At 40.5% G+C, this 26,453-nt stretch overlaps 1 protein-coding gene and 1 long non-coding RNA gene across 5 annotated transcripts in view; one reads left to right on the top strand and one right to left on the bottom strand.

The window, feature by feature from the left end:
- The window catches only part of Pcdh10 (protocadherin 10), a 59,747-nt gene extending 37,875 nt beyond the window's left edge, over positions 1–21,872 (bottom strand). For 2 of the 3 annotated variants that reach the window (XM_048424696.3, XM_048424698.3), the window contains exons 1-4: positions 18,408–21,872; positions 16,841–16,899; positions 16,232–16,338; positions 7,677–7,982 (exon numbers count right to left, since the gene is read on the bottom strand). In XM_048424696.3, the coding sequence (XP_048280653.1) occupies positions 7,677–7,982; positions 16,232–16,338; positions 16,841–16,899; positions 18,408–21,038 (3,103 nt within the window). In that variant the 5' untranslated portion in view covers positions 21,039–21,872. Of the gene's footprint in view, positions 1–757; positions 1,038–7,676; positions 7,983–16,231; positions 16,339–16,840; positions 16,900–18,407 lie in introns of those variants that run through there. The other variant, XM_048424697.3, reaches the window with a different exon arrangement.
- Positions 21,873–21,882: 10 nt separating this feature from the next.
- Positions 21,883–26,453, top strand: part of LOC146890057 (uncharacterized) — a 72,176-nt gene continuing 67,605 nt past the window's right edge. The window contains exon 1 of one of the 2 annotated variants that reach the window (XR_015735764.1): positions 21,883–22,136. This is a non-coding gene — a long non-coding RNA (uncharacterized LOC146890057). Of the gene's footprint in view, positions 22,137–24,199; positions 24,648–26,453 lie in introns of those variants that run through there. The other variant, XR_015735763.1, reaches the window with a different exon arrangement.

Genomic DNA, 26,453 nt, shown 5'->3' on the forward strand with positions numbered 1-26,453 from the left:
CTCTTCAAATATCTTAAGAGGGTGTCTCTGAAATAAAGCATACAGTAAGAAGGACATTGCTATGTAACACATGGTATATGTGTTAAATATCAAGTTATGGGTTGACTTTAGACTCAGAGCTAAAACTCCAATTATAAATACAAACTTTTCTGGCTCACAAGTTGTTTCCATCCATGTCTTTTAAAAATGAATAGCATTCTGAGATGCAATGCTTTCAGATTTCTATATTCTCTCCACTTGGAATGATCTAGATTGTTCTTTGCAGTGACTAGGACAGCCTACAGAGCCTCAAACTTCAAGTATTTTTTATTCTCTATATAGCACTACCAAATATGAGAATGACTTTAGCTTTGATTCACCAGTATTTATGTATGTATTTCATTTTCCATATAATTCTTTTTATTATACTAGAGGTTGTACCCATAAGGTAGTTTCACAAATTTTAAGCAGGTTTCCACCCTGAGCACCATACCCCATCATCTTTTACTTTCTTTTTTGACACAGTGTTTTTATAACTCCCCCAGGCTGTGTTTGAGCTCTTTCTACAGACCAGACTGGCACTGATCCTCCTGTCACAGAATATTGAGTAGTAAGTTATTGTTCTATCTATTGGGCCTAGTTTTATAAGACTTTTAATCTTAAACAACCAGTATAACAGTCTTACACTATTTTCAAGTTACATTATCTAAGTAATTTTAACTCCACACAAAAAAAAGGAGTTTAGAAGACACACTCAGCCAAGAAGAGTCTAGGACACTGAGTATTGAATATTGTTTAATGATATTTATAGGCAAATCAATTTGCATATTCCAGGATTATCTACAAGATATTTATAACTTAAATTATTCATATGTTGATTCAGAAATCCTCAGTAAGATGAAGCAGGAAAAATAATTCCATATGTAGGCGTTCCTTTTCATTGAATAATTCTACTCAAGTTTTAATTGATTATCTTCTGTTGTTAGAATCTTATGATGGACAAATGCTTAAATGGGCTTACTTCCAATGTGCAAAACAAGAAAGAGGGTGGAAATGATCTGCAATATAAAATGAGGTATACAAAAATGTTAATATGCTAAAAATGAAAGTGTGCAGGATATAAAGTTCCCTTGGTTACACAAAGTCTCACAGCAAATAGAATATTATGTAAAATAACAGCTAACTTTATCTGTTCCCTTCTCTTCACATTCATTTTTGAATAACATTCTAACTAATCGTGCATATTTGCTCAAAGACATAATTATAAATGACTTCAGTAAACAATATTCATACAGAAGTTAAACAAATAGATGGCTAAATCTAGAAGAAGGCATGTACTTACTAGCTTCAGAAAAAAGTGAAAGATGGAGAATCACATGTAAGATACTCAAAAACAAGAAGCTGGAGGAACACCTCACAGACAAGATATGAAGTGGTTGTAATTAAAACCCTAAGAGTCAAGAGTCTTGAATCACTATTTCAGATTTAAGATTTAATATGTTAAGATTTAATATGTTACAAGAACAAATCAAAATAAGTTTAAATTTTGAAAATGTTGAAAGATAAGAACAAATCAAAATAAATTTAAATTCTAAAAAGATTGAATGGTAAATCATAATTTAAACACCATGACTAAGTGTATTTTATTATCTAGAATAAGTTCAAATTTTACTGCCCTCTAAAATCCCTACATATATTATCTAAATAAGGGATTAAACTGACAACATTTTAAGGTGTGAAAGCAGATGTTTGCTTTAAAAGTGCAGAAATTGTGCTTATGCCAAAATATGTGAATGAATGAATGATGATAGTATTATGTAAACCGAAATACTTAAAAAAATCCATTCTTCACTGTTCATAAGTGATTTAAAATATACTATGCATTGTTCGGTCGGTCTGAAAGTGTCAAGAGAGTAAATGTGTCAGGAGAAAAAATATAAGACAGAAGAAAATTTTAGCAACATTTGCAATTGCTTGGAAACACACTATCTTTAATAATGATCACAGAAGTTTCTTCTCAGCATACGATGGTCTGGGTAAATCATTTATAAGATTCAAACTCGGGCTAATTGAATTTACAGACATATTTAAATAGCACTTTAAAAATTACAGAGTTATAAATAAAGCAAGAACAGTGACTAAAGAAACTGTAAAAGTTCTTTAGCAAAGGGATTAGGACTTTCTTGGACGGGCACTAGTTTGCCATCAGCCAGTGTGAAGATGTGCAATTATAAGACGTTGCCTAAGGAGACACACAATGCCAAGGTAAGAAACCCCCAGCAGTGGCAGATGAGCACGCATAGGAAATGAAACACTGGGTCTCACTGTTGCCTCTCTGAAGAGTGTTCATAACTTCTAACCCTATTATTTAAGATGCACCAGAAGAAAGAACTTAAAGAGCAGAGTAACAACCAGTTGTCTCATATCCCTAGGGCTATAGGGAGGACCTAGGCAGCTGCTGTCTTCAGTTAAGTGCCGTGATGATGGAAATTGGGAATGCATGGAGGGTTTGCACATATATGAGCTGACGGGATTAGGTGAACATCAGATTCTAACAGTAGACACAGGGTTGAGCTTTGCTACTGATTATTTGCTATCATTAATTTCCTGCAGAAGTGAGTAAGCTATTTGTTTACAGGAGATTTCTTCATAATCCTGGAGTCACGGAAGTTAATAGAAAAGCAGCTCCACTGGAGTGAGAACTGGGATTTGTCAAAAATGGATGAAGTGAAAATTTAAGCAAATTAGGCTCATGGATCTGGGAGTTAGGAAAGAAGAACAAGAGATCAACAACAAAGCGCTCAGAAATAGTTGATTAATAAGTAACAGAGCTTGGTGGAAAAAAGGAGAATTCAAAGAAATCACTTTGCTGAAAAGAAAAATCATAAAATCATTTACTGATGGCTGTAGCTATATGACAGAAATGTTTTTAAAATACTTTAATAAAAACACTCTGTAGATTTAACAAATCTGCTATACTATGGCATTACTGGAATGGGCATATCCCAAAGATAGCACCGCACGGAGTTATATAAATATTCTAGCAATGAGTGTCAGTAAGAAAGTCATTTTGTCTTGAATTCTGTATATGCTCTCAACACACTATTGAGTTCAGCAAATTATGAAAACTCACAGAAGGCACACTGAGATAATGAAGACATTGGGAGAGATGTTACTAAACAAAGCATGTTCCTCACTTCCCATCAGCTCAAGGCTGGAAGTGCTCAGAAGCCGACGCCAAAAAAAGAGCTTTTAGCCAACTTTGGATTCACTAAGAAGAGATCTAGGTAGACAATCGGCAACAACTGAGGTGCAATGCTTTAAGTTTTTATCTTTTCATTGTGGTCTAAGTGAGCGGCAACATTTTAAAAGAATGCACAAGCTGATAAAAAGCAATGGGACAAGTGATCTTTTCCTGCACAAGCATTAGTCTAGATGCTTCTAATATGAAGGCCCGGTGGACTAGGACATGTTTCAGCAAGTGGTTCCCTCTAAACTGATGAGTCTAAAAAACTCCCTGGGTTTAAGAAGTTTTCAAGAACATTACATCAGCGATGTTTAATTACTTCACTTAATATGTTGAACATGTCAAAAAAATTCCATATCACAAATACATGGTGCATGATTACTACACACTGGAGGGAAAGAGGACATAATTGAACGTATCTTAAAGAAAAAAATAAAATCATCAGAAAATGTTCCTCGTGTATCCTCATGCATATTTTACTGCATTGTTTCTGCTGTCTAGTTTGGACCACACTGATTTACTGCCAAAAACATTTTTAACATTAACATATACTCAGGAGTGACCCCAAATATATCTCAATATTGTTTTGTTTATTCATGTTTTCGTCAACTGCTTTTCCTTAGCTATTTTTTGAGGGAGAGAGGGAAGGAAAGCGAAAGAGAGAGAGAGAGAGAGAGAGAGTTTGCATGTGGAAGCATGAATGGATTTGATCTATGGGGTGCAGAACTTGGTATTTGTGTAGACCAGTTCAATGTGTCTTCCTCAATCCCTTCTCTCCCTTCTCTTATGAGACAGTGTCTCTCACTGAACCTGAAACTCCCCAATCCCCCTAGATTAGCTGGCCACACAGGGGCATAGCTGTACCAGCCTCACCACTGCAGGGTTACATCTTGCCTGCATTTGATTAGAGTTCTGAGAACCTGGACTCTGGCTATCCTCCTTGCAAGGCAAGAACTTTACACACTGATCCATCTATTCATCGCTGTGCTTAAATTATTTCTGTTTCTTATCATCTGAGACTAACCAGATTGTTTCAAGTAATGCATTGAGTCATTTAAAGGATGAAATTGCTTTAAATAAAATACCTATAATAAAAAACACACCCTAAGAATCCTTATGACAAAAGTGCAATGTCATTGCTAATCTCCAGAGAATATCTTTTTCCCATTTTAAATTGGCTTCTAAATTGCTGAAAGCAATAATTAACTTCAGTTAAAAGTTAAATTTGTGTTTTAGTATTTCTATTAATCCAATAAAATGTAAGGTGAAGCTAAGCTAAAGTGAAAAGGTTCAGGTAAATCTAAGTAATATATCTGTTTCCAACATACACAGTTTTGCTGTAAGCATGAAATCCAAAGCTCTATAATATAAGTAGGAAAACACAGGTCAGGCAGTGTTTGTGACTAAGGGAGTATTGATAGATGTTATCAGCATGATGCCAGTTGTTGTAAGTTCCAGTTGAGTAAACAGATCATGTTAGACTCTTTGGACGTTTTTCTATGTGTTAATAAAGAATATGTGACTCATTTAGATTGTCATGTCAAAGTGAATCTCATTTTCATTGTATTCAAACACCTTGTATCTTTTTTTTAGTATAGCTTAAAAAAACTATCAGTGGTATAGTACTCAGAAGAGATAAACATAAACAATGATCTAATTTGTATATTTTATCCATGTTGCCCTTTGCTCATCATTATTATATAAATTACAATGCTTACCTCGGTAGGCATTTTTGGAAACTTTAAAAACTTACTAAATATAGAGCTACTTTCCTAAACCACAAACGTATATTACACTCATTATAAAACTAAATACATAGTTAACAAAAGTAAAACAGCAATATCAACAATTATTTAAACATTCTGATAAGCAAGTAATTGGTATCAATTTTTAGGTTTTTTTTAATCACATGATGGGTGTGGTTTTTAATTTAGAATATGAGAATGTTTCCATTCCTGATGAGAGATAACACGGTATTAAACCCTCTCAGCCTATGACGGAGAATGGTCAGGGACAACCTGAGTGTATAGTGTGTTCTATTGGACTAACACTAAAATTGACTGTGTCGATTAAGTCTCTGTCAAGATATAATTTTAAGGGTGATTGTGTGAGTCTAACATGACATAAATCACTAAAATATTGTTATTTTTAAAAAGGAGAAATTCATACATGCTCAAAATTCCAGGGTGAATTAACTACATGATAAATATAAATGGACTTTTTTTCATGTTTATTCTCTACTTAGGTCAGACTTCATTCCAAACACTGAGTATTTGGAGCAATATTAGTTGGAAAAAATCTATAGTGAAAAATATAGATCGTAATTAGAGACTAATTTGATTCAACAGACATGTTTAATCAATATAGGACCAAATCTGACTTTACAAGGTACAATAATAGATTTTTATTTGATTATGCTAACACATACACATATGAAATAAATGGTCCCTGAATTCAAGTTTCTAAATGAAAATAACAGATTCTTACAAAACAGAAAATTTTGCAATAAAACAGGGACAGTGTTGTTATTGATAATAAATATGATTACTATGATCATTATTAAAAGCAAAAATCAGTTAAAATCCGTTTTTAGTTATAGCAAGTTCCAAGTTTAAAGAGAAGTACAATTTGCAAACATTGTACTCACAAATATTACAAAAAAGAGAGTTGCCTTTCCATTTTCTGTGGATTGTCTTAACCTGACAATATGTCCTTAAAGGAAATATTAGCATTCATTAAAAGTATACAATTTTAATTCCTTAGAATCACATATCTTTTAATTTTCCCTTTTAAAATTGCTAATTATGGTTTTCTATAAAAAATATTCTTAAAGTTACACAAAGCAAGGTGGGATTATTCATATTATTTTGGAACCATTTTATTTTTAAGAACAGTTCAAATCTATAACTCAGTTTAAGAAGACCTACCTCATCATGGTCTTTAAAAATTTGATTTTTGCTCTCTTTGAAAAAACGAGAATGTGTGAATATGTCTAATTTTGGGTTGTAGACTCCCAATAATTTATGTATTTATGCTTTTATAAAGTATAAATAAAATTAAGGCTAATCAATTATCAGTGATTCAAAAAAGGCATAATTAACAGCCTCTGTGATACTAAAGTAGTGTATCCTCTGTAGTCAACAGTGTTTCCTTGGAATTTAAAAACCTGAACACAATCTTTCATTTAAAAAAAAGATCACTATTATCATCACTATTTATGACTCTGATGAGGGCCTCATTGGAACACTTGCCTGCTCTTATTGTCAAACGTTAGAAACCATGGCATCAATAGATTTAATATGTGATTTTTTGAATTACACACTACATGTATATATATATGTGAGTGTGTGTGTGTGTGTGTTAGATATTATACATATTTGGTTTGTTTTCTTTTCTTTAAGTTTCTTATAAAATCTTTCTTATTTTACCAGCTCCAATAGAAATGATACATCTTCAATATTTTTCAATCTTTATTTCAGTTTTATGATCCAATGAATATTTTCTTGATACTCGAAGGTGAAAAAATATTTCAAATACAATAGAATTTTCAATATCAGATAGATTTCGATTTTAGATTGAGTTGCCATGGGTTTTTTTTACCTCAATCGAGTATTATTCATGTGGCTTCACTGGAATAATTTAATTATAAAAAGTATTTATCCATTAGCAAAAAGGAGACGATGTTATGGAGCAGATATTAAACAGGATAGTTTGATTACTGAAATCTTCAAAGGAAAGCTATCATAGGAACCCCAAGCATTTTCACTGTCATATGACTGTATAGTATAATCCACAATACATTTCTATATTGAACTAAGGGCCATAATGTCTGCAGTCTCAACGCTACAAGATTACTGGTCACTCGGTCACACAGTATCTCCAACTCTTATTATGGACTTGAGGCCTCACCAGCAAACCTGCTAATCTCTCGTGAAAGCTCAGTATGAAGTCTACACACCAACACTATGCTCTAAATTTGGTCTAATACATTTAACTTCATTCTGATAAACCACAGTTAGCTGCTGATACTAGCCAATATCATCAGGAAACATGAGACTAGGCCAGAGGTCATAACTCAGGGATAAAGTGCTTATCTAATACGCACAAGTCTCTGAGTTCAATACCTAGAATTACATTCCCCGAAAGGACTCTGTCTTTGATTGGATCTTCAAATTACACAGAAATCAAGTAAACAAGGGTTCCACACTCTAGGGAAATATAGAACATCTGAAAATATTTTTCACAAAAACCAAGTCTTTTAAATATTGCCCTAACATCAGAACCCACCTTCCTGCTGACTGTATCAGTTTTCCATCCTCAAGTACTGCTTGAAACCAAAAATAATTTTCATCAACGTTTCTAAGAACTCACACTGTTTTCAGCACTAAGAATGTGGACCTTTACTTCTTAAGAGGAACTACTTTGATGTAAACTTTTGTGTGATACTTACTCAAATATGGTGGTTTGTAAGGCGCTCGTGTACTAGACAGCAATCCGTCCAGCTCCTTCCTCTCCAGGGTGCCATGCAGGGCCTTCTCTTTGCCGAAGGTGGAGAAGGACCTCTCTGCTCCAGGCTGGGCTTCGGGAGGTTCAAAGACCTCGGTGTCTGGAACTGAGTCCATGCCGGGGACGTGCAGGTTGCTGCGGTAATCTGCAGCCTGACGTCCATCCGAAGGGACAAATGAAGGCATCCAGCATCGGTCGGAGTGGCCCAGCGCTTTACATTCCTCGGTGCAGTTGGAGAAGAGATCCATACCTGGAAGAAGAGAAAACCGTAGAGAGAAAAAGGGAAGAGGCGAGGAACTCCAGCTGTCATCAATATGGGCAGCCATACGGTGAGGGAAAGTCTACAGGGAATGTAGTGATGCGTGAAAATATTTTACTAAATAAATTTTCTCTTAATCTTATGGAAACAAAAAAAACTTAATATCATTTCCCCTATCATTTAAAACAGGATAAATGATCAGCAAACGTAAAAGGTCTGACTCTATGGCAAAAAAAAAAAAAAGTTGCAGAAACCGTTTTTAAAAAAAAAACTCAGAATACTGGTGAAAAAAACAATGCTGGCTGTCAACATTTTAAAAGTTGAGAAAAGGGGCTGGAGAGATGGCTCAGTGGTTAAGAGCATTGCCTGCTCTTCCAAAGGTCCTGAGTTCAATTCCCGGCAACCACATGGTGGCTCACAACCATCTGTAATGAGGTGCCTTCTTCTGGCCTGCAGAATATTGTATACATAATAAATAAATAAATAAATAAATAAATAAAAGTTGAGAAAAAAGTGAATGGACAAAGCATATTTGAAAACTCTCTCATGGACTGAAAATAGAGAGAAACCCAAGCTACCTGGGCTTCTTAATCTACATCCTCTAACAAAGCATCAGCTGATGTTCCTACAAAGACAGAAAGGGTCTGTCAAGGTCTGGCCACAGTTAGACAACAGACTTTAGATTTCAAACGGAAAGTAAAACTCAACAGTAACTCAGCCCGAATTCACAAAGGGCCAACGGCCTGAATTCTGTCCATTTTGTACATAGGAAATAGTAAGGTTCTTAGTTTCCTGGGAAATGAGTTCCTAAAGGTATCTGCCGTTGGAACTCGGGCAGTCCACATGCCTATTAACTGCTTATATCTACCACCTTGCACAAACCAAAAACAAATGACCATAATTAGGGTAGCCACAGGGATCAAAAGCACCGGGAAACTGCTACAGATGATATTGACATATTCCTTAGTGTTCATCTATACTGTACATCTTCGTTCTAGTCAACACAAACTTGTATGCACCCAGATTGAAAAAGACACTACAAATGTCATCACATTCATTAGACTAACAAGACTGTTAAATGCTACCTGATTGTGACCAAGAAAGTCCATCTAGTTTTTGAATCATGTACAAGAATTTGTGTGCATCGTATATGTACACATATGTATATGTATATATATATGTGTGTGTGTCTCCAGATGTGTGCAGATGTGCAAGTAACTATTTGTATATGCACATCATTTCTCAGCTGTTACCCACTATCTTTTTGTTTGTTGTCTTTTGAGATGGAGTCTGTCACTGACCTGGAATTTGCCAAGTACGCTGTGCCATCTGGTCAGTGATCACTAAGGTTCTGTCTGTCTACACTTCCCCAGCCATGGGACAGCAAGTACATGTTCCAGGCTTCAAAGGCAAGCGCTTGACTAACTCATTTATCTCAATAGTCCAAGCATTTTTGATACCTATGGTATCTATTTTTTTGCTTATTGAGCTATATACTTTTCTCTGCTCCTCTCCCTCCCTGGCCTCTCCCCTTCCAGCCTCTCCCATGAATCATTATAGATGGCCTCAAGCAGGTTGCTGGGAATTGAACTCAGGGCCTCTGGAGGAGCAGCCAGTGCTCTTAACTTCTGAACCCCATTGTTTGTATCATTTGCTCTAATTTTTGAGACAGGGATTCGCTCTTCAGCCCAAGCTGACCTAGAAATAGCTAAATAGCCTAGGGTAGCTTGAAATTCTTAATTTTCATGACTTAGACACCAAAATTCAGTCAACTGTCACCATGCCCACCCAACCTGATACTCACTTGGTATAGAGCACAACACAGAAAAGAATGTGAAGAAAGGTATCATGCCAATGCTTTCCTAAACATGCTAGTACATTGACTGAATGTTTTAAATATTGATGAATCTTTCTAGTGTTTTAAGTTTATATCTCTTTTCTTTGTGTATGTGTGTGTGTGTACACATACTATATGGCACGTGTGTATGGGTTAGGTCAGGTCACAACTTGCATGGCTGGTTTCTCTCCTTCCACTATATGGTTACTAGGGATGAAATTCAGTTCATCGGGTTGAGTTTCAAGGACCTTTTCCCCACTGAACCATCTAGTAAGCACAATTTTGATTAATTTCAAATAACTAAAGCATAATTAATTTATATCATAAAGTCTTTCAAATGTATGGAAAGCTGGATTTAAAAGCTAACATAGAATATTTATTTAATGAGTACACTTGACTCTTAATTGCCCAAATATCTAGAAGTCTCGAGTTCTGAAAGGAAAATACAGTGCTTCAACTGATGTCCTATTACACACTGATTTAAATGAAAATGTTTATAGAAAACAGTATTTCAAAATAATAAAACTTGTAGAATTTCTGCAAGTTTTTTGAGTTAATGGGCTTTAACTATAAAAAAGTTACCTTTTGAGGAAACAATGCCAAGATAATTACTGTCTGTTAATCCCACTAAATAGCAACTTCGTTTTAAACAAACCTACGCATGATGCTAAACCCATCCTTCACTGTAACATTCTATTGATAACTGCCGTGGATGAGCCTGAAGGTGAATAACTAGTGAGTAATCTCCAGAGAGAATAAATACTGAAACCAGAACTACAAGATGTGACTGGAAATGGAATGGAAATCCTGAAGATGCTTCACTACACTCTAGACACATCTGCAAGAAGACAGGCGTGCTAAAAGAGAAAGAGAATGTTCCCGATGAGCATGTGTTCATACGGTGTACAGGCAGCGTCCCAGGCACGAGACTTGTATTTGGATCCACTGGTGTATAACTTTTTTCTGTTTTATGTAGTGATGGGAGAAAGAAGGCTCCTGTATATCATCTAAATCACATTGAAGAAAAATGATTATGCATAATTATTTTAAATATAAATCTGAGACAATAAATTTGAAGAATTATGGATCTTAAGTCCAAATTATTGGTGAAGGATTGCTATATTCCGCCATGAAAAGATAAATACCAGTGCAAGGTTTTCCACTTCATAACTTTTTCTTTATATGATTGATGCATATCATTTTAAATGGGTCAAATATGATCAAACATATGAAAATCCAGCCACTCACAACTTTTAAGTATTTACGTACAAGTATTCATTGTAATTCAAATTACTGTGATTTCATTAATAAACCAATATGCCAGAGTTAAGGTAGCTCTTGATGTTATGAATTATTTTGTATTTAGTTATATATTTAATTGTATGTATTTTTCATCTTGCAAACTGGCAATTTTTTCTATAACTCCTAATTAATTTTTCTATATAACAATGCTATGAATAAGAAGTATTCATAGCCTGTTGCTAACAAAAATTAAGGATTGCTGAAAGCTTGGTACAAAACATTCTCATTTGACAACAGAGAAATTTGGTAAGCAATGTTTTAAAAAAGTTATGAAGCTATAGAGTGAGACTTTCTTGGCAATATTATATATCATTGTATATAACTGGAATAGAAGGTGAAGTGTCTGGAACAGGGCCTGAGTATTTCACCAGTTTTATCAATAAAACAAGTGGATATATTTCTTGTGATGAAAAATCAGTTATAGAAATGAAAATAAAAACCACAGCATAATCAATAAACTACAAACAAGAAACAGAGAAATTAATGGAAAATAGACTTTTTTCATTTGTCATTTAGATAAATAGTTGGAGAATTAAATAAATGTGTCCCATTAAGAGTCCTCATGCAGAGGAGCAACGAGATGACTAACAATGTTCTTTTATCATTCATCATTAGTCACATTGACTGTGTAACTTTAATTACCAAATACGTAGAAGAGTCTTCAACTTTTTGTGAAAACGTGACCACGTACCAGAAAAGATGTTAATTCCATTACCTGATGCAATTCAGAGCATCCACCTTGTTCTCACCAGTTCTTAAGGCTCAAATTGAAGGTTCAAGATTTAATAAGTTCAACATAATATTCTCTTTTTGAATGCATTTATGTTAAGTTTATGTTATGTGTGGAATCATGAAAAACATAGGACTTTTTTTTTCAAATTTTGATAGCATCTACGAAATGTCTTAAGATATGTTATTTTACTTGCAGTTATTTTTTTTCCAGTCATTTCTTGCTGGTCCTCAGGAATAAGTTATTCTGCAGTTATGACAGCTGATATAAGAAACTGACTGTGTTACAAAGATAGACTCAGATAAATTTAATATACATGTATCTATATTTTAGACAATAGCTGTTGGTGGTTCTGTTGAGAAATGCTATGATGAAGAAAATTAGAAGTGTATCTACCTTGTGTTCCTTTCTGATAATAGTACAAGACAATCTTTCTTTCTAATCAAGCCGTCAGTATGTGTGTTAAAAACAAATTTAAAGAAAACAAACTCATTTTTGAGAAAATTTCTAGCCACCCTTCAAAGTATCCAAAAGTACTTCATATTAACAACAATTATAAGGTAGACGTAATTTTTAAGACTTTGCCAGGGTGAGATATTTGTCATTATTCATTAACATATAAAACACACATCAAAATCCTATCTCTTCCTATCAGCTTTCAAACTACTTGTAGTTTTCTCCATTTTATCTCAATATTTTCTCTTCTCCATTTTTCCAGTTATAAGCATCCTCACTTTGTCAGATTGTAGCTCATAGTTCACCAGAAACCAAAACAAGCTTTAGCAAACAGCTGGAGTAAATCCCCTGTATTTATTAGTCAAGGCTTTTGTTACCACTACCTGAAATCTTAGTAGAATTAAGAAAATGATATTTATAGTTCATGAAAAATAAGAATTCACTTGCAGATGTTATAGCTATTCAATGATTTAATGTAATACATGACATATATATATATATATAACTATCTTGAAAAAATGACAATCCTAGTTATTTTATTTTTAAATTTATATCCAACAGTTTACCATGTATGATGAATAAGTGTCTTAAATTCTTTTAACAAAATATTGTAAGACAAATCTGGCAAGTTTTAGTTGTTGTAAGTAACGACAGTATCTGATATTCTCCCTTTTAGCATACCTTTTGAAAGGGAAAGGCATTAGGATAAATTCACAACTCATTGTCGTATTTTCTTAGCATAAACATTTAATAAAGACCTATTTCTTACAGCTAAATACATGTGTGTAAATACACTTTAGTAAGTCTTAAAATCATATAGCTAACATGCTATATCCTTATTCTAAGATAGAAAAATACAACTTTTAAAATACTGACTTACTAAAGAAGCTTGAAAATATGCTTTATTGAATTATTTTTCAGTCCTTGGACTACAGTTAAGCAGTTATCCTTTTGTGATGGCTTATTCAAGCCTTTACCACATCTCCCTGGACCCTTGCCATATCTAACCGATACATCAATTGTGTAGTGGGAAGAAAAGGCAGAAAGCACCTTGACAAGGCTATAAAAAGCACTCTGATATGGAGCAGTGGTCAAACCCAGGAATTTTGTGCATGAAGCCAGGTGCAGTGGCCAACTGAGAAAGCTTATGTGACTTCTCTGCAGCTGCCTTCTTGTCGGCAGCCTTTCTGTGAAGAAGGCTTGAGGCTGCTGCAAGCTCAGACAGCGCAAGAGCAGGAAGGAGAAAAAAAAGAACAAGACAGGAAACAACTCAAGAAGAAATAGATAGATGTTCTGTGCAGATAAATAAGAATAAAATAAGGTTAGCATAGAGAAATTGAGGAAGGAAAGCAAAAGATGGGAAATTTGCACAGGTGAAACAGTAAGCTACCTTGCGCACCTGCAAGGGGCACAATCTAAAAGACAGAATTCAGAGTTTTTCATTTTTCCACTGTTCCTCTCATCTTATTGCGTTTTCTCCTAACAAGTTTAGTGAGATTTGCTTAATTACCTCATTCTGCGCATTTAAAAGCTCAACCTAAGTTGTCTTTAACCAAGAAATAGATCACATTTTGGGGGAGCAAACTTCACTTCTGAACTATTCTTTCTAATTTACTGAGAGGTTGATAACACAAAACATCAGTATGAACTGAAAAACGTCACTTAGTGAAAGGCATTTTAATTTTATGCATCCAGATTTTAACACTAAAAACACTCAGAAACCTTCTTTCTGTGAAATGAAGCCTATGACAACTGATCCATTCCACACGAAGGTGCAATGACTTCTCCCTGTAAGTGCTTTCTTACAACTGCAAAACAGCAATTATTGTGCCCAGTATATTGTCTCTACCCTGGGACCACTGAGCTGCATAAGTGGAGTGGTCATTCTATAACCCTTTTACACATTTAACAACTGAGCTATGGGGGCAAAAAGTTCAGCACTTTGATAACAAAAACTAGATACTGCTTTGCCTATTTAAACTGTATTGCAGATCAATTTTTTTTTCTTTTTCTCTTTTTGCATTTTAATGGTCCTTAAAAGGGTCTGGAATCCCAAGTTCTTTGGAAGAATCATTAACAAAATGGCAACACTGTTTGTGTGAAACAAAATAGCTCCCAGGAAGACATGGTAACAGGAATATCTAACAAATTTAGTCTTCCTTGAGAAGGCGTCTCCATTCCTCTCTCTTTGCATTGGTTATTAGGTTCATTGTGTATGTCTAAGTGACTAGACTAAAATGCTCACAGAGACTGGGGTGCTACTTAAAGGAAAAAAAAGAAAAACACAAAAGGGAGTGGGTGGGAAAGAAATAAAATGCATGCAAAGTAACATGGAGCAGAATTCTCTTTCTTGAGTTAAATGTTTTATTGTAAAAAGACTGGGGTTAAATTGGAAACTCGGGAAAATAGAAATGAATAGTTCTAAATGTACAATTTTTAAATGATAACAATAAATCATATACCACATATAGGGCAAAAATGAAAGGGACTTTGTACTCACATATAAACTGCTGGCAAGGTCTGGTTTGTTGTCAGGATCCCAGACACTAAATAGATGCTCTGTTCACTTAGCGTGAAGGCCCGCAAGGGGCAGGGACCTCCGGGGATTCTTGGCAGTTCTCAAGTCTCATTAGGTCTGCATATTAATGACTTGCAGCAATATAAAGAGACCCTTGAGCAGTCTTTTTTTTCCTTTCCTCCTGCCCGGGTTTCCCAAGACTAAGCAGCCATAGACAGAGCCCACACTAGCCAACTGAGAGTCTTGTAGCAACCACTGCTGCCAGGTCCTGCGGGGTGTGCATTGCCCTTTGACACACTGCCTCAGCCCCATTCCCAGGGATACCAAGTGTTTTAAGGAATGAGTACTCTCTAGGACTAATATTACCCTGAAAATAAGGAAGTCCATCACTTTATAGAATAAACTGAGGTCAAGGATCAAGAGAGCCAAGTGTCACCGAGAGGTCGCTCAGTGATGGACATTTTTTAGATGTTTCAAGAATTTCCCGGGCTTTCCACCTCCTCACGTGCCAAATAACTACAGAATTAGGAAGAAAGAGAACAGAAAATATCTTTCATGGGTAAAATTCAAATGGAAGTAGAGGAAGGCAAACAATTTTATGAAATTGCTTTTAGGTCAAAGTAGACAGTTTATTTCTTATGAGTTCTTTTAGTATTAGCAATTACTATTAGAATATCTTGCACATCCTTAAAGGTCAAACTCATATAGAGAATCATGAAGTAAAATTCAATTTGAAAGTTACATTATATTAAGCTCCCACCTGTGGCCTTTAGTTACCACAAAGGTTAACCTACGTAGACAAATGCTTGAATTCAAAATGTAATACTTGTCAAAATACAAAGACATCAAAGATGCTTCAACAATTCTTATTACCAAATGTCTATTACTAATGTTCTGAATCCCAGAGACTCAGGGTTGCAAACTAGATTTTCAACCTATTTGTGACTCTTAAACATCATTATTTCTCAGGTGATATTTGGTACGTAAAAGATATTTCTCTGGAAGGCATGGGGTTTGAATTCTAGGGCCCAGCCATGTATTTATTTTCTCTTGCCCCTGTGGCATTCAATAAGCTAATCTGTCTCAGTTAACTCCTTCATAAATAAGCCTAATTATATCCTAACTGTTTGAAGATAAGGAACTAGACAAGAGAGAAACACATGGATACCTCCACGTGACTGAAGTCCACTAAAGGACATTAGAGCAGGAATTCTTCATTGTCACAAGGAATTCCAACCCTCAACACTACAAAGTGATGTCACACGTTCCACAAGTTTCTTCTGAGCGTACAATGACCAAGAGAAGACAGACCATTCCCTAAGCCATTATCGCTTGGAAATGTATTTAAATTAACAGCTACACAATGGGCATTCAGATTCCTGTGTGGTCACACTTACCAGCTGACTGGCCACGATTGGTGACGTCATGATCACTGTCTCCCTGTTCACTGTCTCCGTGGCCACTGTCTTTAGAGCTTACTATGTCCGCTTCCTGGAATGCAGAACTAGAAACACAAAAAGGAGAATGTTAGAATAAAAAAAAAGAAAGAAAGAAATGTAAAGAAACACAGAAAACATTCTTCTGCCACCACATGGTCACAGATATGTGCTGCAGACTCTTGAAATTCTTATGTACCTCTAGTTCCACATGAACCTTATTTTTTTTTCCATTTACATCCTGGAGCCTTCACAGTCAATTGGGACATCCAACATGTGAAGTGTGGCCATTTCTATGACTGGAGCTAAGTACATGACTATGACGCATTCATAATATATATGTGGAAAAGTCATGGAAATTGGTGAGTATTTTATAATTTTCTATAAACGAAAACATTTTATAGCCCACGGTATACAGATAAACAAATTATATACAGCGCTTATGCTTTGCTCTAGATTAAAATATTTATGCATTGTGTCTTTTAATATGAAACAACCACACCTACGTCTTACTTTTACTAGGTAGGAAACTGTTCACACACCAAGCTGAGGATTTCAAGGAGTTCATACCTGTTAACTCGGCGAGGTCTGTCAACTAGATAGCTGAGCTCTGCTCTCTGGTGTTTATTCTAGGAAAGAAAATAAATAAACAAAGAGTACTAAAATTCAAGGGGTGCAAAGGTCATTTTGCTTTTGAGAATGAGAACTATTTTGGATTTAAGCACTGGTATATATTTTAATGAATGTGCAGGCCTTCATAAGAGCACAGCCTGGTGATTGCTGAGTAGGAGCAGGAGAAATGTGTAGAGACATTTGAATTAGATTTTTTAAAAAAAAAAAAAATTCAGGTGTAAAGGCTTCAAAAAAACTCGCTGACCCACAGTGAATGTATCTTACTGTAAAGGGAGAAAGCAAGCAGCCTCATAGCTGGGCTTAATATACTGTTGTGTCTACCGCAGAACAACCCTAATTGAATTCTGTGTCTGGTCCTTCCACAGGCTACGGAGTGTTTAAGTGCATACTGATGGACACAAGAAAAACAGCACGCTCAATAATCAAAAGTTTGGATAATTTCTCAAATTATTTTGTTGTTTATTTTCAAGAGGTACTTAGGATACAAATGAGCTGTACAAATATTCATGAAAGTCAATGAGTTATATCTGAGACTCAAAATAAGGAAATGCCAAGAAAGACTGCCATAATCCTGCCCCCACCTTCCCCTCAGGAAGCCCCTGCAAGCTCCAGACCGCCCACACGCCTCAGTCCAAACTTGGCTTTACATGGTTCTCCCCACTCCCCTTCCTCCAACTTTGCCACTATGTCTCTACCTTTTAAAAAGGAATTGGAATTGGCAAGCCAAATTCTTTGACGAAGAAAACCAACAGTGAGCATTTCCTCAAGAAATCAGTGGCAAGGAGGTAATTATTACTGAAACCATATTATTTAAGACAATTGTTCAAGCTTTCAAGTTGGTTTACTCTTGCAGGATTTGGTGCCAAAGGAACTTCATTCAAATTCACACTGTGTGGGCATTCGGCTTCATGAGCTTGTGTTAGAGCTGTCCAGAGCAGAACTGAAGGTTTTTTTTCCCTTCACAGACAAGTTACTGGTCACTAACACATGCAATTCAACTTAGGTAATCATATAAAGTTAAAAGATCTATAGCTCACTTGTACACGCGACTGAAAGCAGCGATAAACAAACCAAAATTGAACCAACTTTATTAATGCCTGGGACAGATGCAAAGAGAAAAAGACTTTTGCCAGTGAAAGGAACCCCCTCCCCCACCCTACTTTCTCTCTTCAAGCTTTTTCTTCTTATGTCCCCCAGGTTTCAAAGAAGGCAGGACCCTAAATAGGCAAGAGGGAGGAGGAAGCTAAGAGGTGTCAAAGAAGCCAAGGAGGAGGGAATGAAAATAAAAGCAAAGGGGTGGAGCGCAGTCAGGAACAACACGGAAGTTAGGTTACACTTCACGAGGTGAGAAAAGGTGACCCCCATTTCCTCGCCTTCCCACAGCCATACAAACCAGCTAACACCCTAAAAATACACAGTGCACCAGAAGAGATACAGGGCCGGGCTAGAGGAGGCTTTCTGATGGAGGAGATGAGAGATGGTGGTTCTTTCGCTTCAGCCTTACCTCGTTGGACAAAATGCTTCCGTTGGAAATGATGTCTGGTTGTTGGTCGCTGTACCCGGTGACGATGGCTCCGCAGGGGTTGTGCTCAGCATCTGTACTCCGGGAAGGGCTGCAGGGCTTCAGGAACATCAGGTCGGTCTTGGCGGACTCCGGGGTGAGGCAGACCTGATAGCAATAGTTCTGGTTGTGGTGATGGGAACCGAAGCTCCCGGACTCCTCCACGGGCACCTGGGCCGGGTTGCTGGGGACATTGGCGCTCTGCACCAACATGATGTCTGACTTGCTGAGTTTCTTCTTGCGCGCCCTGGCTTGGCGGCCGCAGCAGGTGGAGCCCCCGCTGCCACAGCAGCAGCAGCAGAGGCAGCAATCACTCGCTAGACAGGTGTAGATGTTGAGTTTTTTCTCCTTTTGACAGCGCACGGCTAACACGATCATGGCCAGCAGGAAAATGAAGGACACTGAGCCCAGGGCTATGATGAGGATCAGTGTGAGGTCCAGTGAAGTTTCCCCGCCGCCAGAGCGGCTGGTGCGCTGGTGCTCCCCGGGCCCTCCGCCTCCGCCCCCACCCCCGCCCTGGGGCTCCACGGCTCCATCCACCAGCTGAACAACCAGGGTGGCTGTGGAGGACAGGGGTGGTTGCCCATGGTCGCGCACCTCAATCACCAGCTCGTAAGGCCGCTGGGGGTCGCGCTTGGCTGGGACCCTGCGCGCAGTGCGGAGCTCTCCGGTGCGCCAGTCCAGGCGGAATAGGTTCATTTCATTGCCCCGCACGATGCTGTAGGTGAGCCTAGCGTTCTCGCCGTCGTCCGCGTCCACTGCGGCTACGCGAGTAAGCAGGTACCCCGGCTCGGCAGAGCGGGGCAGCACCTCGCGGGCTGGAGTCCCGTTGCGCCCCGGGAGGGGTGCCACGATGGCGGGGGCGTTGTCGTTCTGATCTACAATCAGGATGTTGACTGTGGCATTGCCTGCCAGCGCCTGAGGGCTGCCGGCATCCCGGGCTTCCACTTGAAAGCTGAAGTCCTTGATCTGCTCATAGTCGAAGGATCTCAGGGCATATAAGTAGCCGTTGTCCGAGTTGATGGACACGTAGGTGAAGACGCTCATGCCCTGGATCTGGCACTCGAGGATAGAATAGGTTAATTTGGCATTGGCCCCTTCGTCGCGGTCCGTGGCGCTCACCGCGTAAATGTAGGCACCCGGCACGTTGTTTTCTGTCACATACACGTCGTAGACCGGCTGGCTGAAGCGCGGCGCGTTGTCGTTCACATCCGACACTTGAACCTGGATGGACTTACTGGTGGAGAGTGCAGGTTCGCCCCGGTCGCGGGCCACGACTGTCAGGGTGTAGGAGTCCCCAGCCTCTCTGTCCAATGGGGCTTCGGTGACGATGGTGTAGTAATTCTTGAAGGAAGACTTGAGGCGGAACGGCACGTCTCCCAGCAGCTCGCACTGCACCTGCCCATTCTCCTCTGAGTCCCGATCGGTCACGCTGAACAGAGCCACCACCGTGCCAGGGGCCGCACCCTCGCTCACCGCCTCTTTCACGGTGCTGAAGCTGATTTCTGGTGCGTTGTCGTTGGCATCCAGTACTCTGACCAGCACCTTACAGTGTGCAGGCACAGCGTTGGGACCCAAGTCCTTGGCTTGGACATACACCTGGTACACTGGGCTCTCTTCATAGTCCAGCTCGCCGCTCACCTCCAGCCGGCCGGTGCGAGGCGACAGTCCGAAGAGCTCTCGAGCCCTGGGAGAAATGTGACTGCTAAATGAGTACACGACCTCGCCGTTCTGGCCTTCATCGGGGTCGGTGGCATTGAGCTGGATCACTAGGGTGCCAGGGGGTGAATTCTCTGGTAGGGAAACAGTGTAGACGGGTTGGTCGAACGCGGGCACATTGTCGTTGGAGTCGAGCACTCGGATGGTGAGCAAGGCCGTGCCAGTGCGCTGCTGTTGGGGGGGCAGGCCGACTCCCCCACCGCCTCCCCCTCCTTCCCCTCCTCCTCCCCCTCCTCCCCCGTCCACCGCGGTCAGCACGTAGCGGTGCACCGCTTGCTGTTCTCGGTCCAGTGGCTTCTCCAGCACCAGCTCGGCGAATCGGTTGCCATCTCCCTGGGTCTGCACGTCTAGCGAGAAGTAACTATTCGGGGTTATCTCATAGTCTCGCAATGAGTTGGTCCCCACGTCTGGGTCGAAGGCGCTCTCCAAGGGAAAGCGGGTGCCTGGCGTGGCGCTCTCTGAGATCTCCACTGTCAGGTCCGGCTCGGGGAAGGAGGGAGGGTTGTCATTGATGTCCAGCACTTCAATCTCCACTCGGAACAGCTCCAGCGGATTCTCCAGGAAGACCTCCAGGTGCAGGACGCAGGAGGGACTCTGCTTGCAGATCTGCTCGCGGTCGATCTTTTCGTTTACGTACAGAACCCCGGTCTCCAGATTGAGGTCCAAGTAAGGGGTCCGTGAGTTGGCCACAGTCTGAAACCTGCGAGCCGAAAGTTTTGTAATGTCCAAGCCCAGATCTTCAGCGATATTCCCCACGAAAGTGCCATGTTCCTGCTCCTCCTGCACTGTATAATGAAGCTGGGAAAAGACTCCGTCCACCATCCAGAGCAAGGCAAAGAATAGCAGCACAATCATCTCCAAAAGGAAAGGAAGCCGCTCCCCCGTAGCCAGCCAGCCACCCGAATGCCTCCCCCACCACCAAAACAATAATAATCTCAAAAATATAAATTAAATAGTGTGCTACGAGGGGGGCTTTTGTGGCTGTCTTAAAATTTTTATTCCTTTCACTTCATTTTAGAGCTTCCCCAAATCCAGCCTCATTTTTCAATCTTAACGCAGGAAGGGTGACAGATGTCCCCTCTGCTCAGATGTAATCTTCCCACTGACCAATTAATAAAATAACGATAATGCAATAGTCAGCCTCCTTTATTCCGACAGTCTTGGCGCAACGCGGCGCTGGCAAATCCCAAGGAGGAAATTTCGATATTTCAAGACTGTCCTAGGTTTGTCTTCTTTCTGATAGGAGGAGAACGTGGAGGAGGAAGAAGAGGAGGAGGAAGAAGAAGAAGAGGAAGAGAAGGAAGAGGAGAAGCTGCCGGCACCGCTGAGCATGCCTCTTGATGTCAATGGCTTGCAAACGCGAGCGGACTTAAAGACAGCGAGAGAATTTTGTGCCGGAGAAACACCGAGCCGTTCTGCAGCATAAAACTTTCATTCTCTTCCTTTCTCCGGATGGACGTTCCTCTTGACATTTTCTCCCCTCCTCGGCTCTATTTGCAATTCTTGGCTTTCATGGTCTTGTCTGTATCCTCGATCCAACCGTCCCTTGCTTTGCTGTAAGCACAGCGAGCGGTTTCTTTTCTGCTGTTTCCTTCCCAAGCCTTTCCCCTCTAACCTGCCTCTTTTCCTTTCAGTCCATCCTGCCTCCTGCTTCAGCCTTAAAGCCTGTGTTCTAGGCTGGCAGTTTCTGAGCTCCGAGCGCTCCGCTTCTCTGTTTTTGCGCAGCGCCCTCATTCTGCCAACCAATCGCCGAGGAGCACCACCCACTGAGCGACTATTCATTGGCAAGAGTGGCCGTCAAGTATACACGTCACGCGGCAGCCAGGAGGGGCGGGGCAGAACTCTCGCCTTGGCTGCCCGAGTGAGTGTGAGTGTGAGAGCGAGAACAGCCCGCAGGTCCCGAGGCGCTTGCTGGGGACTCTGCCGCGGAAAGTTCCCAGTCCCCAGCCGCAGGTAATGGGCAGGGAATAAGAGAGGTTCCCCTGTTTGCATCAGCAAATACGAAAACATGATAGCAACAGCTGCGGTAGCCTCTCCAAGGAGCGGGGTTTCCAGTGACGCTAACATTCCTTTTCCTTTAAGGTGTTTTCCCTGCTGCTGGTCGTGGAAAGAAATCACCAAGAAGGGGGGGAAAGTTGCCTTGGGGCCGTAGTCACCAGGGTTTGCCTAATGAAGGGACTCTGGCTGAGATGCGCGCGAACAATTTAAATGCGAACATAAAATGGCATGTGTCAATCAGAGCAGGAGGCTCCGTAGCGGGTGTGTGGGGAGGGTAGAAGAGGCTAAAATGGGAGGGCGGAGGTGAATTCCCCCCGAAAAGCGGAGGGATTCAAACCGTGGGACGTGGGGTGACAGCTTCTGTAGACGGGTAGATGGGTCGGACGTCTGCCCACCTAAAGTCTAACCACAAAATGCTTACCTAGTAGGTTAACTCGTTTGGGGACATTGTTTCGAACTGTGAAGACCCTAGTCAAGGACTGGCAGCTTGGTGATAGCTTTTACATAGAAGCCCGCCATCGTCAACCCCTACTATAAAACACCAGTGCCAGCACCACCCATTGCTGCGAGGCGCTTGCAATATCCCTGCGCCTCGCCTGGCCTCGCGCCAGGCAGCGGTGGAGAGCGCGGGCTTTTATTTTATTTGTCTGATTTTATTTTATTTTTTAAAAAGATTTTCTCTTACAGTTGGCAATCCATCCCTATCTCCATACTAGAGGGGGTGGGGAGGGTCCATGTCCAGTCTGGGGACAGCTCTGGGGGAGAATGACCGTGGGATGGACGCTAGGGCGGGAGGGGCGGTGAGCCGCCGCGCGGTGCACACGAACAGGGGCATCGAGTGTGCACCTCTGCGGGAATCCACAGACACGTTTCACAATCCTGGTGCTGGCCCTGGTCGCGATGACCTCAAGCTCAGCTCGGTGCGAGTCCCTGGGGAGCAGCCCCAGGATTCTGAGCGACGCGCTTGACTAGCCGCGGGTGCCCACTCGCGAGGTGCATCCACACACCCAGTTCTCGTGAAGTTATAAGGCGGCGCAAACGAACTCTCGGTTGCTGGGTGCTGGAGAGTGCGTTTAATGCCCATTCTCCAAGGATAAATGTAGAAGTGTACGTTTTAATACTAATCAACGTGCTTTCACACGGAATAGGTTGTTTATTTTCTCGGTCCGGCCCCTTAAGCCAAAAACTGGACCCTGGAGGCTTTCTGCTAATGAACGACCCAAGAGTAAAGCCACTGGAACCTGAGGGAAGGTTTCTTGTCCACCCCCTAAGATACTTTTACAGTGCCTTCGGGCAAGGAAATAGAAGGTGCGCGTCCCCACGCATGATTGACACCGAGGCATGCTTGGAGCAGTCCTGAGAGTCCGTGCTTAACGGCCGGTTTCCCTAGTCCTAGCGGCTCTTGCTGAGAGACAGGTCTACCTTTAAGCGGGTTGCTGGAAAAGGAGCCACCAAACATGGCTAAGCCTTTTCCAGCTGCAGTGAATTGACCATCCGCCAAACCCAAGCTCAAACCGCTGCAGTTAAAAATGATTTTAGCGTCACATCTGCGGCGGAGAACGGAGCGGCAGAGCAGAAAAAGGACCTGTGGATCAATGAAAAGGGGCTCGTAGTATATCCGAATATTAATACACTGTGGCCATCTGTGCTTCCTGCCCCTCCTCCCTCCTTCAGCGTTATCTACAGCGTTAAAATGTAATTTTTCTAGCTCCCCAAGCTGACTCATCAGAAACCTAGAGCCCTGTAAAAATAATAATAATAGCATAAAATAAAAACACGACGGCAATGTTTTAATTTGTTTATTTGTACTTGCGGAACACTTGTGTGTGTGTATGTGTGTGTGTGTGCATGTTTACGTGTGAGAGACTTGCTGCGGAATGACGGTGCAGAAGCAAATGTGCCGGGGGAGAGGGTTTACCACTCAGGAAGGAGCTTCAAGTTTGAGCTGACTTAGGGCGTTTGCAGAAAGCCAGCGATCTTCCCGAGGTGGAGATGAGAACGTGGAGAGATGGCCAGATTTCCCTGTAAATAATCAGTGCATCCACTGTAACACTTGAGCTGCTTTTTTTTTTTCTTTTTTTTTTTTTTTGGTGGCAGCTGTGTGTCTGAATGGAGACCTGCTCCAGAAACGTGGGTTACAGGCGTCTCCTAGCGGCGAAAGCGGCATAATGCAAGCGAGATAATTCTGTTGGCGGAGCCGGCCTTCGGAAGGGCTTGCCTGTTGGGGGCTCTGCTGGATTTCGCAGGTCACAGAGGCCGGAGTCCAAGCCAGCAATGCAAAGCCGGGCTCCTCCACAGGTCTGGCCTCGCTGGCTTTTATTCTCTGAGGTGCCAGCACTTGGACCAAAGGGGTGACAATAGAGTCTTCGTAGTCAAATAAAAACGATCCAGGCCCTCTGCTTTCCCTGAGAAAACTCCATCCAAGGAAGATTGCCAGAGCAGTTTGCTCGCATCCAACGTTTGCAGGTGCGCATTGTAGTAAAGTCTTTAAAAGAAACCAATCCCGTGGTTTTGAACGCAAAAACAGGACTTAAAATTGTCCTTTCAAAGCTGCCTTTTGAGCCTAACATGTATGTTTTCTGTCTTAGTGGTAACTAAGCAGATAGCTTCCCCCTCTACCTCTCCTAATCTTTTCCACCACCCTAGTTTGCCTCGGTATTTAGTGAAGTGACCTCTATAGACACAGCAGTCTGGGAGAGGGGGTGGCTTCTTTGAGGTATGGAGTAGTAAGTGTACTTTGTTCCTGAACTCTGTTTTACTGATGTGCTGTTGCAGACGCAAATGTGTGCATGTAATCTTTCAACCTTCCTCTCTTGGCCTCTGCACTCAAACAGCGCCTGTTCTCTGTACCACAACAAGCTGCAAGCCAGGATTGGACGTAGTGTTTAATAATCATTTGGAGAAAGACTATAAAAATCAGCTTTTATGAAAATCTCGGTTTATTTATGAATGGGGTAATGCATTACATATATAATTTCTGCCTAAGGGAGGCCGAAATAAGAAGGCACCAAGAACATGGTAACTAAATAATAGGATTGCCTTTTTCTCTACTACCTCTTGCTGGAGTGGGCGGAAGAGAAAGGTCTGTTAACTAGCTTTTAGATAAATGAGTGTTTGCTGTGATTTAATGTGACTCCAAAGCAATCAGTTTTAAAATCCTCTTATTACTGTGCTGTGCTTAGACCTTGGTGGGAAAAATCTGAAGTTTCATCGTTTTGTAAGATTTGGAAGGAATAGTTTGAAATGCATCAATGAGGATGGTTTCAAAGACTAAGTAACACCAGGATTGAGCTGGATGCTTCCCTGCATGTGCCACTCCTAAGAAGGCCAACCCAGAGTATAAATGCCAAGGGCCTGGCACAGTTGCACATTTTAGAAATATCGAAGAAATAGGTTCATATGCACTAGCTTTACACAACGTAAGGGGGGGGAAACAAGTCTTTAGAGCTAAACTCACAAACATAATGCTTGCTCCATTTCCTTGTAGCAAAGGGTGTGGATGAGAGCTTTGGAAAAGATTTTTACTGTATTTTACTAGACTTATGTCCCTGACTAGGAACTGTGTAAGGCTTTGAACACAGCAGAAAACAAATCAGTTAGTCCTTATTCTTCAAACTAGGAACGCGAGGTATTTCTCTGAGTTCCACCGTCCTGATAGTCCAAGTAGAAATGTGCATCTGCACTTTGTTTAACCTAGTAAGTATTGGTTGGCTTCACACGGCAGCATTTTTCCATTCATCCAATAGGGCCAGTATTTTGTTAAACGCTAAACAGTGAATTAAAAGCACTGGATGGGCTGAAACAGGCCTCTAATGTAAAATGACAAATTGCACTTAAGCAATACATGAGCAAGAAAATGATTTATGGATTTTTACAATGGTCTGAGCAAATGAAAGCAACATGAATTATACATCCTAATGCTCCAGATATCATTTTCTAATAATACCTTTTCAGTTCAGATACTATACCCTCTTTGCTATAAGAGAAATTGATCAGGGGTATTTTTAAATTAGGCAATGGCTTTTGATAGTTCATACAGTTTAGTCTCTCTCTCTCTCTCTCTCTCTCTCTCACTGTGTGTGTGTGTGTGTGTGTGTGTGTGTGTGTGTGTGTGTGTGTGTGTGTTAGGGGAACTCTAAGAACAAAAGATATTTCATGAAGTGCCTAAAATTCCCTTAAGATTTAGATAAATTTTTACATGGTACTAGCATTTTGAGAATGTTTAGTGACATTGGAGTTGTGATGAGACTTAGCTGCAGCACTTTCATTTAG

Source organism: Myodes glareolus, chromosome 20, assembly GCF_982192425.1.
Source record: "Myodes glareolus chromosome 20, mMyoGla1.1, whole genome shotgun sequence".
Lineage (NCBI taxonomy): Eukaryota > Metazoa > Chordata > Mammalia > Rodentia > Cricetidae > Myodes > Myodes glareolus.